Here is a 16337-nt window from a genome sequence, read left to right as displayed (position 1 = left end):
TGAAAACAGTGTTAGTTTACTCACAAAGAATCAAACTAACAGGCCTACATGAGATTTCTCAGCGTCTTTCAGGACACAAAAGGTCACAGAACATAAAGGACATGTTAAAATACAGTTCTAAACAAAAAAAAACCATTAGTAACAATAAAACGTTCAGTTATTTCAATGTTTAGCCCAGTGTTCGGTGAAAAACCTGGAAGAATGAGAGGAAAGAGACAAACCGCCAGTATCGAGAGCAACAATAGTCAAAACAATCAAGATTCTTGCTCAAGGGCAGAGGACTGAAGTCGCCGACGTAGGCGACTACGTTCTCATTCCAAGGAACAACAAAGCAGGTTAACACCGGTGTGTGTGTGTGTGTGTGTGTGTGTGTGTGTGTGTGTGTGTGTGTGTGTGTGTGTGTGTGTGTGTGTGTGTGTGTGTGTGTGTGTGTGTGTGTGTGTGTGTGTGTGTGTGTGTGTGTGTGTGTGTGTGTGTGTGTGTAAGTACACTTCTATGTGAGCTGAGAAGGTAACGATAATAACTTGCGAAATGTTAATTCCCATTATACCTTTGTTGGGGGCCACTCAACCTCATGGAAGGGGGAGGGGAGACCACGTTTTGAGAACAAAGGACCACATGCCTACAACTGAAAAAGTCCGCCATTGGTCACGTGATCACCCCCTGGACCCCCCCTTCCAAGGTGCAATACTAGAGGCCAACGGCAGGGGGAGCCTGAGAGCTCCCTCACCAGCTGGAAGGTCCAGGGCGGGCCCTCCGTCAGGATTGGTCCACATGACCCAGAGCCGACCGGTAACACGAAACCACAACAAGAGGTATAAAACACCCCCGCCGGGGTGATTTCTGCCTCTCCAATGTGAAACCTGCGTAAAGACGGACGCATCCGTTTCGCACGGAGACGAAGTGCCACGTGTGCCCGCTGACCGGGCCCGGAGTTCCACACCCGGCCGGACGAGCCGACAACCACCGTGGAACTACTTCTACTTTTCCCTTTTTCCTTTTTTCCTTCTTCACCGGAGTCCGAGTGTGCAGCTGCCAGCGCACCCTCCTCCCGCATGCAGACCTGAAGCCGCTTCTTCTCCCCCCTCCTCAAAAGAAGCGCTTGATCCTCCTCGGATCATCCTGTGGACTTTTCCTGTCCACAGACCATTTTAGCTTGTTTACCTGGGACGCCAGAGAGAAAAACAATCTCCAGCCGGGAAATCAACGCACTTTCCCGGCCGCCGGCAGCACGTTCACCCTCGTCAAACTGAGTAAGGCTTAGAGTCTGGGCAGGCAATGAGAATAACGTGACTGTAACATTGCTGTGTGTTTATTATTGTGTTGAAGTCAGGGACCTGATCCCTGTTTCAACCAATCTGTGTCTGCGCGTTGGATTTACATCCACACGAACCTCCTCTCTCTCTCTCTCTCTCTCTCTCTCTCTCAACCTGCACAGATCATTTCTAGAGTACTGTGCAGTCCAGAGACAGTGTGCAGAGCTGGACAAATCTTGTCCACTGCCCTTTCTCCCCCTCCTTCCTCTCCTTTCTCTCTTTTTCTCTCCGCTCCACTAACCGCGGCGCAAACTCAGCAACAGCTGTTCCTGTGCGCCGCTCCACCGTGTGTAGTTCACTGTCCCTGGGATTTCTCAGCTACGAGCCCCCAGGCGCGCTCCAAGCAGGCTCACGAGCCGTGCACGAGCACAGTGACGTCACGCTGTCCAGAAAGAGTGCACTAAGCGCCTCTGGTGGCCGCGTTGGTGATTGCAATCTCTTGAAAGACCGCCACTCGGTGGACAAGTCGAGTCATTGCATTCTCCCTCCGTGCGCCGCCGCGCCCCTAGTGGTCGTTCCGGTTACTGCCTCGAACTAGACGCCTGCCGCCATCTAGTGTCTGTTCGTGGTCATTGCATCCCACTCAGGCTTCCACACACACACACACACTCTTTCTTTGTACATAGTGTTTGCTGTTTAATAGATTAGATCTTCATGTTTGATTGTTTATTACTTAATTGTGTTGTTTTAATAAATGATTTATGAATTATTTTTGAATAAATACATTTTTGTTAATAAATGCATTTTAACTGAATTGATCGATTCTTGGTTATCATTGTGTATTTATTGTTGACAATTCACTGGTTTGTAACAGTCTGTGCTCGAATCTCACACCTTCCTTGTTATTGAATATTGTTATATTTACACAGAAATATTAACTTTACTTAAATAACCCTTTTTGACAAACGAGACTGAAAGTTGGTATTAGCTATTTCCAGCTTAGCTGGTGGTGCCCCGATTTAATTATTTGATAAATAACCAATTTATTCAAATTACAAATTTTTCATTAATAAATTATTTTTGATAATTTATTAACTTTTGAGTAATTACTCAATTACTCTAGGAGTTGCTGATGAGTAACTAACCGTTTACTTCATTAGTAATTCCAATTTTTCCTAAATTACTTTCAGTAATCCATTACTTACAGTAATTATTTATGCTAATTACCAACCATAAATCCCAACACCTTATTATTATATAATAACTAGTATAAAGTAATTGGTGGTCAGTAATACGTCAGTTTGCATCACGGCTGGACTGGATGTGATACTGGACAAACGAAGGTTTAATTCTTGGTCCCTACAACCTGTTCTGGGCGATGATGGACTCCGTCCTTTTGAATGAGAGGGACTGGCGGACCAGCAAACTGCTGAGGAGGTGTGGCATGATGGTTGCGTGACAGGAGAAACTGGTATGAACGATTGTTTTGCTGCCATTGCATCATGAGGAATGCACTTTCATTTTCATTCAATTCCGTGTCAATCTTCGGATCTCGACGTGTCAAAGAAGCTTTCCAGCTTCACGTCTCTGATAACGGATCATGTTCTGCATTGAGATGAAGTCCAGATCAAAGAAAACAAACTGTGTGTGTGTGAAACTTTCACATTTCCTGGTAAATATAAAATTCATCATTCCTTTATTTATAGTCTGGACATGAAGGAACATTCCTTTGAAGTCACATGGTCTAGATGAAAGTGAAAGCATGAAGAGAGACTATATAAGCCGGTGTTGACTGAGTGCTTCTACTGAGTGTCTCTTCAACCGTCACCAGACAGAAACTCCTCCTCACAGTTACTGCAGTAGAAAATACTCGACTTTTATTCTTCATCAGCATGAGTCCTTTTTGGGTAAGACTGTTTTATAACTTTACATCTTCACTTTGATGATTGATTTAAATGTTGTTCAATACTTTTTGGGAAAACATTCTAATGCTGTGGATACTGATAAAGATGAGTGTTTTTCAATGTGTAAACTTTACTTTTTTTATTTCTTTATTCTTTGCATTGTATTGTTTTATGTTTTTTATTTGAGAGACGCAAACGAGAGCCGCCGACACCTCCCACTAGTAAGTCACTTTGTATTTCATAGAATTGACTCAATTCACATTTATTCATAAAACAAGGGCTCCTTAAACAAAATGAATAGGAAATGTGATTTATTGTTCCGACAGCTTTTGCTGAACCGTGGAGAGTCGTACCTTGGGGGTGAGTAATTGAGGTGTAACGCAAGAAGTATTTGTGGCGTTTGATATCAGATTAGATCAGGATGAAGGATCAACCTTCCAAACAGGAACAAAAGGGAAGACCTTGATTTTGTGAAGAACTATGAGCCTCAGTCAGAAGCGGAACATCTCCGAGTCCTGCTGTACGGACCTCCGGGCTCTGGGAAGTCCAGCTTCATCAACTCGGTGGACAGCGCTCTGCGAGGAAGGATCTCAACGCGAGCCCTGGCAGCCACCGGCTACAAACACAGCTTCACCAACAAAGTATGAAGAACTCGTTATTCATGGTTTGTCAATCAGTGTCATAAAGACATGCAGAACAAAACGTTCAGTTTCTCCTCAACCTCACGACAGAACGGCTCTTTTTTCAGCAGCCAATAGAGAAACAAAGCAGTTAAACATCACCTCAGGTCATAATTTGTTTTATCTTGCAGTACTCGAGTTATAAAATCCAGAGAGAAAAGCCTGGAAACTATTACCCCTTTGCCTTCAGTGACACTATGGGTATAGAGAATGGTCCTGGGAGAGGAGTCGATGTGAAAAATATCAAACTGATCATGGACGGACACATCAATGAAGGGTGCACGGTACGAACATGATCTTGTTTATCTTCATTTGACTGAACGTAGCCTTGTAAATAATGTAAAGTCCTTCCACATGAGAAAAAACTGAAATGTGTAATGACAGACATGCTCCTGTGATTCCCAGCTGCTTCCCGGCAGCACCCCGTTTGAAGGCTACTACAATGAAACTCCGACCATCAATGACAGAGTTCACGTTCTGGTTTGCGCGGTTCCTGCCACCACGTCGGACATGATGAACGACGAGTGTGTTCACAAGATGAGGGAGATCAGAGAGGCAGCCAGCGACCTGGGTGAGCACACGCCTATTCCAGGAACGTCTGTCTGATGCTTTGCTGCGAATTCGGACGGTCCTTATCATGACCGCGACACAAAACCCCTCCAGGGTGAAGTGAAAGTCGCTGGATAAGGAGTGAGGAGGGACTTTTGGGACCGTACCCCAGGAGTTTCTGTCCTGGCCTCTGCACACCTGCTTGAAGTGCCGTCATACTTCAGTAGCCAGGGACGGCGGCTCGCAGGGCTCTGGAATCACCGGGCGGCTGGGCGTCTCCCTCGGTGCTGCGTTCTGCAGCAAGCGCCGTCTTCAGGAAGGCAAAGAAGCTCATTGGAAGTTTCAATGTAGCACTGGCAAGGCGCACACAGGGATGGGATGGTAGATTTACTGCTCAGGAGCCTTGTTTTAACAACAACGATGCATCACCATGGCAACGGCCAAACTTTGACTTTGAGTCCGATCAGCTCCTAGAAAACTTTTTAATATGTTTTTATGTCAAATTCATATGAATTCACTGTTTTGCTTGTACAGCTTTGGTAAGTTTGTCCTGAACTGTGAGGAAACTGAATGTTTGTGGTTTTTGCTCTTTTCCTTGCAGGAATCCCCCAAATAGCTGTTCTGACTAAAATCGACGAAGCCTGTCCTGAAGTCCAGGAAGACATCAGGAACGTCTACAAGAGCAAACACCTGAAAACTCAGGTAGGGAGTCATTTTTATGAAGCATGCAAACATTAACCGACATCAGCGGAACCGTTTCAGTTATTTAGAAAACTACAAAAGTTTCCCCCCAAACCCAGTGTTTTTCTTCAATGTTTTGTTTTTCGTCTTCAACGTAGATGGAACAGCTGAGTGTGACCCTGGGGATTCCAATGAACTGCGTCTTCTTGGTGAAGAACTACAGCGAACAAACCCAAACTGACGAGGACACTGACACTCTGATACTGAACGTGATGAGGAAGATCATCGACTACGGAGACGACTTCCTGAACGACATCGTGGCCAAAATGGACACTAAGAAACCTCATTTGAAGTTCAGACCGAAACACTGAGACGCATGTCCACTGTCCTCTTTAGAACTTTGATCACGTTGTGAGTCTTTTATCTTCACTTTGATCTTGTTCACAAATTTACATTTATATATCACTTGTGCGCAAAATAATGTGGATCTGGCCAACAAGTTCCAAATTTAAATATTTAGGGTTAGAAAAGTACATTTTATAGTTGATTGATGAATGAGTTGTGTTGATTGTGAGTTGGGAAATGTCTTCTTTGTCTCGTGTTATATTGCTCAAATGAATATTTGATCTACAGCCCAGAAACCCAAACCGATGAAGACACTGATACTCTGATACTGAACACGATGAGGAAGATCATCGACTGCGGACCAGACTTCCTGAACGGCAACATTCCTCCGACGGACCCCGACAATCCGTCCACACCAAAACACTGAGACGACGTCCACTGTCCTCTTGAGCTCTTTGATCTCTTTGTGGGGTTTTTTTTCTTCATATGTTCATTAATTAAATTGCATTTTAAATGTGGACGAGGTTACGCGGAGCAGGCCAGGAATGTTTAGAAAAATAGATAAGGAAGAGGTTTAGTGTTGGAAAAATACATTTGACCGTTTCTTTTTGATTGTGTTGCACTCATGAAAATAATGGGCAGTTTGTTATTTTATTTTGTAGGAGCTGCACAAACAGAGAAATGCAGGTCAACAGGGGAGTACTCGGGGGTGTGCTGTACACTGCCGACAGTATTACAGCGTTTTACAGTACAGGTGTATTGTGTGGTGGTTGTTGTATCGTACTGCAATAGTTTGGATCATAATCGGTGACACTGCTGTCAGGGGATCCTTGCCTTCCCTCATGTTTTGGATTCTTGTGTTTGTGGATTACTCTGTTGGACGAGTCTCTGGACGCCTTCGCTGGGTTGTTAAACTTTATAATAAACTCTTTGAGCTTTACAACAGTTCGTATCAGTCTGCGTTTGTTTGAGCACCAACATAAACACAAACATAAACAGCCTGAACCAACAACAGTTTCATTGCAGACACAAGTAGAGGGTTAGGGTTAGAGTCTCAATTCGTTTGATTCCATTTTGCCAAATTTGCCAAATTTGTGTTGTTTGACCCTTTAGTTCACGGCCTTCTCGTGAAGAAGCTGCCATTTTGTTCTACTGTATTAAATCAGTACTTGCACAGTTAGAATGACCTCCGTTGTTGTGTCCTGATTGAGTTATTGTGTGTTTGGGTTTCTGGTTGGTTCTTGTAAACCTGACCACGACTGCTAAAGCCCTCACTTCACCTACACTCACCTGGCGGGCGTCACTTCCTGCAGCTTCTCCGAGCAGAGCCGGGTCGTAACTCAAGGAGACGACAAGGGAAGAAAACCAGAGGCCAGACAACGAAGAAGAAACAATGGAACAGTTGTCAACGAAACACAAAGGAAAACCAGAGGGTGACTCATATTGTAGATTTATAAGATACAGGAGACCACTTTCAAGACTCGATACTAAACGTAGGTTATTTAGATTCAGGAGTTTCACAATGTCATGTTACAGTTTGAATTGTGCGTTTGCCTGATTGTTGGATACCACATAGCCCAAACACCATTAAGCGTCTGCTGGTTTCACTACATCTTCTCAGACATGAAGACGTGTGAGGAAAGACAAACCCCTCGGTATACATAGAATCTCTCACCACCCCAAAACCAAATCCATTCGTCTCACTCACGACATGAGAAAAATGTTATTCAACTTGTGATCCTGCATGTTTTTCCTGATCCTTCAAGGTTGCACGTCGTTCAGAAAGTCGTCTCCGAAGTCGATGATCTTCCTCAGTGCGCTCAGTATCAGAGTGTCCGTCTCGTCGTCCGTCTCCATTTCGGAGTTGTAGTTCTTCACTGGGAAGATGCAGATCATGGGAATTCCCAGCACAGCGCTCACTTCCTCCATCTGAGTTTGAACGGAACAGAACGACTCGAATCGTGTTCAGAACTGTCCAAATTTCACAAACCCTTCAAATTGGAACGTACCTGTTTTTTGATGTGCTTGCTCCTGTAGACATTCTTCAGGTCCTTGTTGACTTGAGGACAGGCTTCATCCACTTTGGTGAGGAGAGCGATTTGTGGGATGCCTGTCGGGTGAAGACCAGAAACGAACAAAATGAGTGTTTCAACATCTCAATAGTTGACGACGACTGTCTCCAATCTTCCTACCACGAGAACAAAGAGCAAGTGGCACAGTGCCCTTGACGTTCACTCAGAGGTTCCGGGTTCACGTCGTCCAGTAACCGTCCCGAGACAAGACCTCTAAAGCTCTGAGAGCCGATCTGGACCCGAGAGACGTGGCTGCCCGGACGGTTAACTGGGTCTGCGTCAGTTGTTCGGGATCTAGTGCAGTTTGAGGATGAGGCCACTGGAAGATGGGCCGGGGCAGAGCACCGAGGGTACTAGAAATGCTAGGGCGAGGGGATGCGTGCACAGAATGTGGGACCTGTGTGAAACGTCAAAATCCACAATCGAAAATCAAGAAAACTTTGTTGGAACGCTGTTCTAACATTGACAACTGCTCCAAAATCAGACTTTGGGCACCAAACCCCGGGCGATACGACCGGCCTCACTGAAAGATCGGCTCGCTTGAGGTCAAAGGACGAGCGCAGACTGGGAACCCGGGGCTGCCAACGAAAACCAAAGCTGTTCTAAAGTACCTGCAGGTGATCTGCTATGAGGCGTGGATACAGCCCTGAACACAATACCTACAAAAAGCGTCAAGTACTCGGACAACAAGATGGACCAGAGCACAAGAACCAGTGTCCTCCACAAGGAAAATAGAAAGACAGGCGAAATACAACACTGAGACAAAGACTTCCTGGCGAAGTTGAACCTGTTCAACGGCCAAGCTGAGGCTAACGAGAATCACCAAAGAGGCGAGAAGCAGGAGGAACAGGAAGAGATTGAGAATCCCCCTCCTGCTGGAGCCTTTACTAGAAACCTTGTGGGTCCAAACTTGGAAACCAACATTTGAAGATACACATCAGCTCTTACCCAACTCACTGGCTGCTTCTCTGACCTCCCGTATCTTGAGAACCACGTGGTCGTCCATGACCGACGATGTGTTGGCAGGAACAACACAAACCAAAACGGAAATCCCGTCATCGGTCGCCGGAGTGGCGTTGAAGAAGGGCTGGCTCTCGGCCAGGGCTCGTGCAGGGTTGAACTGGACAAACAAACAAGCTTCATCACAACTATTCTTGCAATTCTTGACGATTGTTTTTGTTTTCTGTTTTTTTAATTCTTATGCGGTTTGGTGACACTTTATAATCACTCTCCGTTATAAGTAGTTAATAAACCATTAATAGCCATTAGTTAATGAGTTATACATTGCTTGTTGAATATTTGCTAACAGTTTATTAAGGATTTATAACTGTGCCTTATAGATTGGTAATAGATCATTTAAAGCTGTATTCCCCAAAATTACATGTTAACTATGTTAGTGATTTATAACTTTACCTTATAAACTAGCAATAAATCATGAAAAAGTAGCAAGTATTCCTCATTTACTAACTGTTAGTAAATGAGGAATAGTTGCAACTTTAGAATAACGTCCTAATAATGTATATAAAGTATTAACTGATACTTAACAAGTCATTAGTTAGTAGTTTACTAATGGCTTATTCATGATTTATTACTAGTTTATAAGGTATAGTTATAAATCATTAACATACAGTTAACATGTAATTTATAAATTGTTAACTAAATGCTTTAAATGATCTATTACCAATCTATAAGGCAGTTATAAATCCTTAATAAACTGTTAGCAAATATTCAACAAGCAATGTATAACTCATTAACTGATGGCTATTAATGGTTTATTAACTACTTATAACGGAGAGTTATTATAAAGTGTGACCTGAAGTTTTTACTCAGAATGCTAAAGTTTTGTCGAGCGCTGTGGCGCCGGAGTCTGAGCGTTTCTCACCGTGTAGCCTTCTTTGACGTGACCCTTCATGATCAGTTTGATGTCGCTGATGTGGACCCCGCCCTTGACGCCCCTCTCGATGCCCATGGTGTCGCTGAACACGAAGGGGTAAAAGGATCCAGGCTCTTTCGGGATTTTGAAACTTTTGTACTGCGAGTTGACAAGTCACATCGTCATGACAACGTTAGCGTCTCAAGTCCAGACGGCATCTCGCGAAAATCTCTCCATCTTCGCAATGCTGGCAAACTAATAAATGAACAAACTACAGGTTTTTTTTTTTTAATATATATATATCAAAAAGTGTCTGCATACGGTTTTTGTAAAGCTCTCATGATTGGCGGTGGCTCCCAAAGCTCGAGTTGTGATTTTCCCTCGCAGAGCGCCGTCGACAGAGTTGATGAAGGTGGACTTCCCGGAGCCCGGCGGTCCGTGCAGCAGGACCCGGATGTGTTGTCCTTGATTCACCGGCTGATAGTCCTGAACAAACTTCTGCTCAACTTTGTCACTGGTCAAAAAGAAGGTTGAGTTGAGTTCTGGTGTGAAGTTATGACACACAGATGTTTTTCTGCAAAGGTTCCTCATATTTACCTTCACGGACGAGAGTTGACCGAGAAGCTTGTTTTCATCGCAATGTATTTATTTATTTGTATTTGTATGTATTTTACCAACTTTTCACAAAAACGATTGACCCGAATTACATGAAATCTTCAGGAATGATTTGTCATCATCCAAGGACCAATCCGTGAGATTTTGGGATGTTAACGACAAACCATTTCTGAATAAATCCCTAAAAAACTGGGGAAAAAAAATGTCCCAATCAGAGGAGATCAGCGTCTGTTGCCATGGAGACGTTCCAGGGTTCACAGCTAATAGGTTCTGAGCGCAGCGACTTGGGCAGTGGTTTATCTGTGTTTCTAGACAGGCTAGTTAGCATCGATTTGAGCTAATGGCTAACGTGTTGACGCTAACAAATGTGGCACTGGGCTCCGAACACTCACCCAAACTGGATCTTTCTCCATGGATCCCGGAAAGCTACAAAGCCAAAGATAAGTCAGGTTAATCATTTCAAATAAAGTTTGTGTTACTCTGCTTTCATCTTCTTTCATTTCTCTTACTCAGTGGCGGTGAGGGATCGTCACCCCCGGAAAGCCAACCCTTCACAAAAGACAAGGTGACATTCAGACAAGTGACCAATTGCACTTCTGCTCTCTGGACTAGATCATCTCTGCCGACGGCGGAAACACTCAGAATGTAAAACGGCTGGAACATTTTTGAGCGCGTTGCTTCACAGTGACACTAAAACGTTCCCCTTCATGGAGAAAAGACATTCAGTAGCTGCATTGAAAAGAAAAACCAAACCAAACCAGACATTGGCCTTAGATTTCTGGGAACCATTCCATGAAAATAGAAAGTTACTGTTGAAGCCTTTTGTGAAAACTGTTCTTAAATGTGCTCTGGAACTTGAAGGCCTGGCCTCCGCAGGGACCCTATTATCTTTGCTATTAGGCACCGGGTCCAAAAAGGCCAGGACCCTATTGTTGTTTTGTTTTTGTAATGTTGCTTCTTCTTCTTCTTCTTCTTTTTGGAGTTTTGGGTTTTGAGCCTAAATTTGACCCCCGAAACTCACTCAAACGTTCAACCAAATGTGGCACGCTCATCAAGATGTGCAAAAAAAAAAAAAAAAAAAGTAAAAAAACAACCCCCAGAGTACCAAACTGGGCTCTCTAGCGCCACCTAGGAACACTAAAACGGCGACCACGGCCCGTAGGCATGTGGTGGAGGGATCAAGCCAAAACTCAATGGTTCGTCTCACCAAGACCTAAAGATCACATCCCTGACCTAAATCCAACAGGAAGTCTGCAATTCCCCTTTCAAAATAATATTTGCAAACGCTACCTCCTCTGTGGCGTCGGCTTCAAAACACCATGGAATGACAGAGGAGACGCTCCTGCTCAGTGATTCTGCTGCACTTTCTGACCAGCCGAGCAGTTTGGTTTTTATTGGCCGTCAAAGTTCAGAACTCCTCCTCCCTCCTCCTCCTCCCACCTCCTTGCTCCTCCTCCTCCCGTTAAAACACATGGGAAAACCAAAATGTCTGCTCATCAACCGCCGCGGCAGAACAAGTGGCGACTGGCTCTGAGCGACGAAACGAGCAGCTCATGGAGAACCTGCCGAACAAGACCATGTGACCAGGGATTGTTAGGACTCGTCTCTTATTCTTATTTCGATCGAGAGTCAAAAAGTGGTATGGAACGACTTTCGCTGATTAATAAACACAATTCTAATGATTTGACTGTTGTAGTATAAAAGTAGAGTCTCTGTTGAGCATGAAACACATCCTTACCCACAGACTGGCCATGAGGACGAGCTGAGTCCCTCAAATGTAAATGTCCCTTTCTTTAGTAAAGCTGAAGCTTTGATGTGGAGACGCTGCCGCTTTCATCTAAACCAAAGCGCAGAATGGTTCACGCTTTTGAACAAAAGGTGTGTCTAACAGTGTTTGTTGTGACGTTCGCCTGGTCTGGGCGTGAACCACTGCAGCGAGAGCACGCACCTTGGCACGTTTGGATTGTGCAGAGAACAAAGAGCTAATCAATAAGAAAGGATCTATCCACACTGTACGAATCCTCCCGAGCCGAAGCACGGGACCTCGGGGTGTTCCTCACATGATAACTACAATAAGAAATGAGTTGTATTTGGCATAGTTCAACTTTTACAGGTTGAACTTGGGAAGTGTTGACCAATTAGGATTCAGACCCTTCCCATCCCAACCGACTAAACACTGTGAAGACTTGCTGGAATAATGAATAGAGCCACGTCATGTGGAACTTGTGGAACCTGCTGAAGGTTCTGGTAATAAACCAGGGTGGAGCTCTGAACAGGACGAACAGACAAAGACGATTGTCGGATCACATGAAGACAGAAAGTCCCCATGACATCAGAACAAGTAAAGGGGGGCGGGGTCTATTTCATTTGAAGTCTTTCCTCCAAATGTGACAAAGTCGTCACACCAACAGTCACATTTTACAGACGGTTGTTTAAAACTCACCTGGATTCTTCTCTGACCTTCATCTTGTGAATCCACATCGTTTTATACACTCTGTTTATTTACTTTTTCATTATTATGATAACATATTTTCTCTTTACCTATGAATTTGAGCAAAATTCTCTTTGAGGCTTGACAATCCTTCACAGTACAGGCACATTTCTCCCAAACTCAATGTCCTTTATGATATCTATACTTGTAACAAAAGGGAATACTCACAATAAACAAAGGAAAATAAACAGATAAGAAAAAGACAAAATATAAAATAAACAAAAATACAAGAAACAGTTGTAGCTTAGAACCAGGGGTAAAAATAAAAAAATGCTTTATATATATATATATATATATATATATCTGCCCGGCCTCTATAGAAAGTATTACCGTCCTCAGACATGCATCCCTCAGACAAGATTAGTCCACAGAAGCATACATACGTTGCAGTAGGTCCTACACAAAGTCAGGTCTATGTTGCTGTATATATAGTAGCCATCCTTTCCAGTTACACTTAAATTTGTCCACTTCCATTCTAAGAGACGCAGTCAATCTTTCCATATTATAAATGTTCAACATTACATCCATCCATTCATCAACAGTAGGCACCAGATCCTGGCGCCATCTCTTGGTTATTGCCTTTTTTCCAGCCAACACCATAATCCTCAGTAATTTACCATCTTGTTTATTTTTCAAATTCAAAGTCTTTAATAATACAAAATACAAAATCTTAAAACTAGTTGGAATCTTAGTTCCAGAGACCTCCCCTATTATTTTTGCTATCTCTACCCAATATTGATTAATCAAGGGGCAACCCCAGAATATGTGGAAGTGATCTGCTTTAGCTTCCCCACAGGATCGCCAGCATTAGGTGTCCCCGTGTTTCCTCTGTGCCGGGGTCGCAAAGAACCTTATGGTATTCTTCCATCCATACTCCCTCCAAACCAATGAATTTGTAGTTTTCCACTGGTAATTGCTAAGCTCCTCCCATTCCTCTCCTGACAAATCTATGTTAGCTTCCCTCTCCCATTTTTCTTTTACATATTCTGTGTCATCTGCCTTCAGATCCTCTATTGCCTTATAGAGTCTGGCGATTGCTTTCCGCACTACCTTGGAACTACATGCGTCCAATAAAACCTGTATGATGCCTACCCATGGTGTACTCAGATTAGCTTTTTTAATTTCTTGTCCTAAATAATGCCTCAGCTGTAGATATCTGTGAAAGTCCTGATTCTTGAGGCCATGTTTATCCTTTATGTCTTGGAAACTCATCACTGTCCCATGTTTGATAACTTCCCAATGCATTTTTGGACCATTCTCCCATAATTTAAACCTACTATCTAATTTGTTGGGAGCAAAATCCGAATCGTACGCGATCCATCTGAGGAACCTACATTGACTTCCCAAACTATTTTTCCTCACAATATTCGACCATATTTTGAGTGATACCCCTAACCATGGATTTAGATATTCTTTCCAATGGGACCTTAATTTCTCATCATTTATTATTGTTTGTACTGGGAGCCCCTCAAATAGTCGTTCCTCAATATCTTTCCACCTTGCGGTGTATCCTGGGTCACAGAGATATATCAATACCCTTTACTGTGCGGCTTGGAAATAGCTTTTTAAACATGGAAGGGCTAGACCGCCATCTCCCTTTGGTAATTGTAATGTTCTATATTTTATTCTGGGTTTTGCACCTTGCCATATGTATCGAGATATTATTTTGTCCCATTCTTTAAATTCTTTCGTAGTTAACTCCACTGGGATGTTCTGAAATAGGTATAGTAGCCTGGGTAGTATGTTCATTTTGACCACCCCTATTCTTGAAGATAAACTCAGGAATGGTATTAGGTTCCATTTGTCCAAATCGTTTTTTATCTCTGATATTTTGTGATCATAGTTTGAGGATTTAAATTTTTCAAGTTCTTTTGGTAAAATGACACCCAGATATTTTATAGTGTCCCGTTCCCAATTCAAATTGTACTTTTGTCCTACTTCTGGATTAGGCTCATAATTAAAGGCAATAACTTGTGTTTTTTTAACGTTTACTTTGTACCCTGATAGCTCTCCGAAGTCTTTAAGAGTCATCATCAGTGCAGGAAGAGAAGTGTTAGGATTTTCCAGATATAACATAACATCATCTGCGAATAATGCTATTTTCTGTTCGTCACCCTCCATTGTAGTCCCTTTGATACAGTTGTTTTGTTTTATCCATTGGCTTAATGGTTCAAGAAAGATGGCAAATAGAAGTGGACTCACCGAGCACCCTTGACGACACCCCCGTTCTAGTTTGATCTGATCAGACAGGCTTCCATTAACCTTGATTCTTGCTGTTGGATTTGTGTACAAGGTTTGGATAGCCCCAATACATTGCTCGTGAAAGTTAAACTTCTTCATTACCCTCAATAAAAATTCCCACCTCACAGAATCGAATGCCTTTTCTGCGTCTATCCCCATTATAACTGCTTCCAAGTTCTTCTCTTTGATGTGTTTCATGACGTGCAAGGTCCGACGGATATCATCATGTGTTTGTCTATGCTTAATAAAACCTGTTTGGTCCAGACTAATAATTTCTGGCAATACATTTTCCAGGCGACGTGCTAGGATTGCAGTAAACAATCTATAATCTACATTGAGCACACTTACTGGCCTGTAGTTTGAGCACAATGATTTTTCCTTGCCCTCCTTTGCAATCACTGAGACTATTGCCTCCCTCCACGAATCAGGAATTGCTCCACCTTTCATTATCCAGTTAAAAGTTTTGTACAGCATTGGGGACAAGGTTTTCCTATCGGTTTTATACCATTCCAAGGTATATCCATCAGCCATGATTCTGTTTTTAAGAAAAATAATAATACGTTTTTTAGAATCAAACAAAACGATTTGATGAAATTTTACCAGGTTAATTTTTAATTTCAGGATTTGATCATTTTGTCTCTTTGGTCCTTGTATTTATTTTTTTATTTTATTTGAACTTAAACATATCTTTAAAAAAAAGAAAAAGTAGTAGAATCATTGAAAAGTTAAAAATGTTGGAATGAATGTTGTCGAATTTACTTAAAGATAATGTAGAATTGCTATTTTATATATATATATATATATATATATATATATATACATATATATATATATATATATATATATATATATATGTCCATATTGATTCCATGATTCTGTTTAAAAAAAATTAAAAAAAATTTTTTTAGAATCAAACAAAACGATTTGACGAAATTTTACCAGGTTAATTTTTAATTTCAGGATTTGATCATTTTGTCTCTTCGGTCCTTGTTTTGGTTCTTGAGTTCTGGGATCCGGTCCAGGACGAGGACTTGGAGACCCTCCAGGTCCCTCCAGGACTCTCCAGGACCGTCCACAGTCCCACTTCCTGCCTGCGGTCCTCATGTGTCTCATCGTCCACACTGAGACTCTTTGACGCTTCAGAGTCTTTATTTACAGACAAAATCTCATCAGGACTTGGTTTTCTACAGTCGACAGCTGGTTTCCACGGCAACCAACCTCACAACGCGTCTTTCTGAGGGGGTGGACTGTTCCTCTTGTCTCCTAATGTCCTCATATCCTTGTCTCCTAATGCCTTGTCCCCTTGTCTCCTAATTCCTTGTCTCCTTGTTGATTAATATCCTCGTCTCCTAATATCCTCTCCTCATTGTCTCCTCATCTCCTAATGTCCTCCTCTCCTTGTCTCCTAATGTCCTCCTCTCCTTGTCTCCTCATCTAATGTCCTCCTCTCCTTGTCTCCTAATGTCCTCCTCTCCTTGTCTCCTCATCTCCTAATGTCTTTGTCCCCTTGTCTACTAATGTCCTCGTATCTAATGTCGTCATATCCTTGTCTCCTTGTCTCCTAATGTCCTCGTTGCCTTGTCTCCTAATTTCCTTGTCTCCTTGTTGCTTAATATCCTCATCTCCTAAT

At 42.7% G+C, this 16337-nt stretch overlaps 2 protein-coding genes across 4 annotated transcripts; one reads left to right on the top strand and one right to left on the bottom strand.

Annotated features, from left to right (window-relative positions):
• The first annotated feature begins 3095 nt into the window (after positions 1 to 3095).
• Positions 3096 to 6451, top strand: LOC308148777 (interferon-induced protein 44-like). The gene is made up of 9 exons (XM_080522287.1): positions 3096 to 3163; positions 3348 to 3381; positions 3487 to 3520; positions 3606 to 3801; positions 3972 to 4124; positions 4246 to 4411; positions 4991 to 5091; positions 5229 to 5481; positions 5704 to 6451. Exons 1-8 carry the CDS (start codon positions 3149 to 3151, stop codon positions 5439 to 5441), a joined length of 912 nt encoding a protein of 303 aa, XP_080378413.1. The 5' UTR covers positions 3096 to 3148; the 3' UTR covers positions 5442 to 5481; positions 5704 to 6451.
• A 415-nt stretch (positions 6452 to 6866) lies between these two features.
• LOC308148778 (interferon-induced protein 44-like) lies at positions 6867 to 11818 on the bottom strand. 3 transcript variants are annotated; one of them, XM_080522289.1, is made up of 8 exons: positions 11714 to 11818; positions 10485 to 10524; positions 10368 to 10401; positions 9682 to 9874; positions 9370 to 9519; positions 8436 to 8607; positions 7425 to 7525; positions 6867 to 7344 (listed from the first exon to the last, which is right to left on the bottom strand). In XM_080522289.1, the coding sequence occupies exons 1-8, from the start codon at positions 11726 to 11728 to the stop codon at positions 7177 to 7179; spliced, it is 873 nt and encodes a 290-aa protein (XP_080378415.1). In that variant the 5' UTR covers positions 11729 to 11818; the 3' UTR covers positions 6867 to 7176. The 3 variants fall into 3 exon arrangements, with proteins under 3 accessions (XP_080378415.1, XP_080378416.1, XP_080378414.1); XM_080522290.1 differs by having other exon boundaries at positions 9682 to 9858; positions 11714 to 11815; XM_080522288.1 differs by lacking the exon at positions 11714 to 11818 and having other exon boundaries at positions 10485 to 10873.
• Positions 11819 to 16337: the final 4519 nt, after the last annotated feature.

This window comes from Blennius ocellaris, assembly GCF_963422515.1.
Source record: "Blennius ocellaris genome assembly, contig: SCAFFOLD_56, whole genome shotgun sequence".
Classification (NCBI taxonomy): domain Eukaryota; kingdom Metazoa; phylum Chordata; class Actinopteri; order Blenniiformes; family Blenniidae; genus Blennius; species Blennius ocellaris.
The sequence above is the reverse complement of the archived record's forward strand: the minus strand, read 5'-3'. Positions and strand labels throughout refer to the sequence as shown.

Bases quoted from the DNA above. Each gene is read 5' to 3' on its own strand.
- LOC308148777 (XM_080522287.1), top strand. The intron at 4,125-4,245 runs GTACGAACATGA...TGTGATTCCCAG, and splicing joins ACATCAATGAAGGGTGCACG to CTGCTTCCCGGCAGCACCCC. The intron at 4,412-4,990 runs GTGAGCACACGC...TTTTCCTTGCAG, and splicing joins AGAGGCAGCCAGCGACCTGG to GAATCCCCCAAATAGCTGTT.
- LOC308148778 (XM_080522288.1), bottom strand. From the start codon at position 10,638: ATGTTCCAGCCGTTTTACATTCTGAGTGTTTCCGCCGTCGGCAGAGAT. The intron at 9,520-9,681 runs GTATGCAGACAC...GTCAACTCGCAG, and splicing joins ATGAGAGCTTTACAAAAACC to TACAAAAGTTTCAAAATCCC. The intron at 7,345-7,424 runs GTACGTTCCAAT...GTTCAAACTCAG, and splicing joins GCAAGCACATCAAAAAACAG to ATGGAGGAAGTGAGCGCTGT.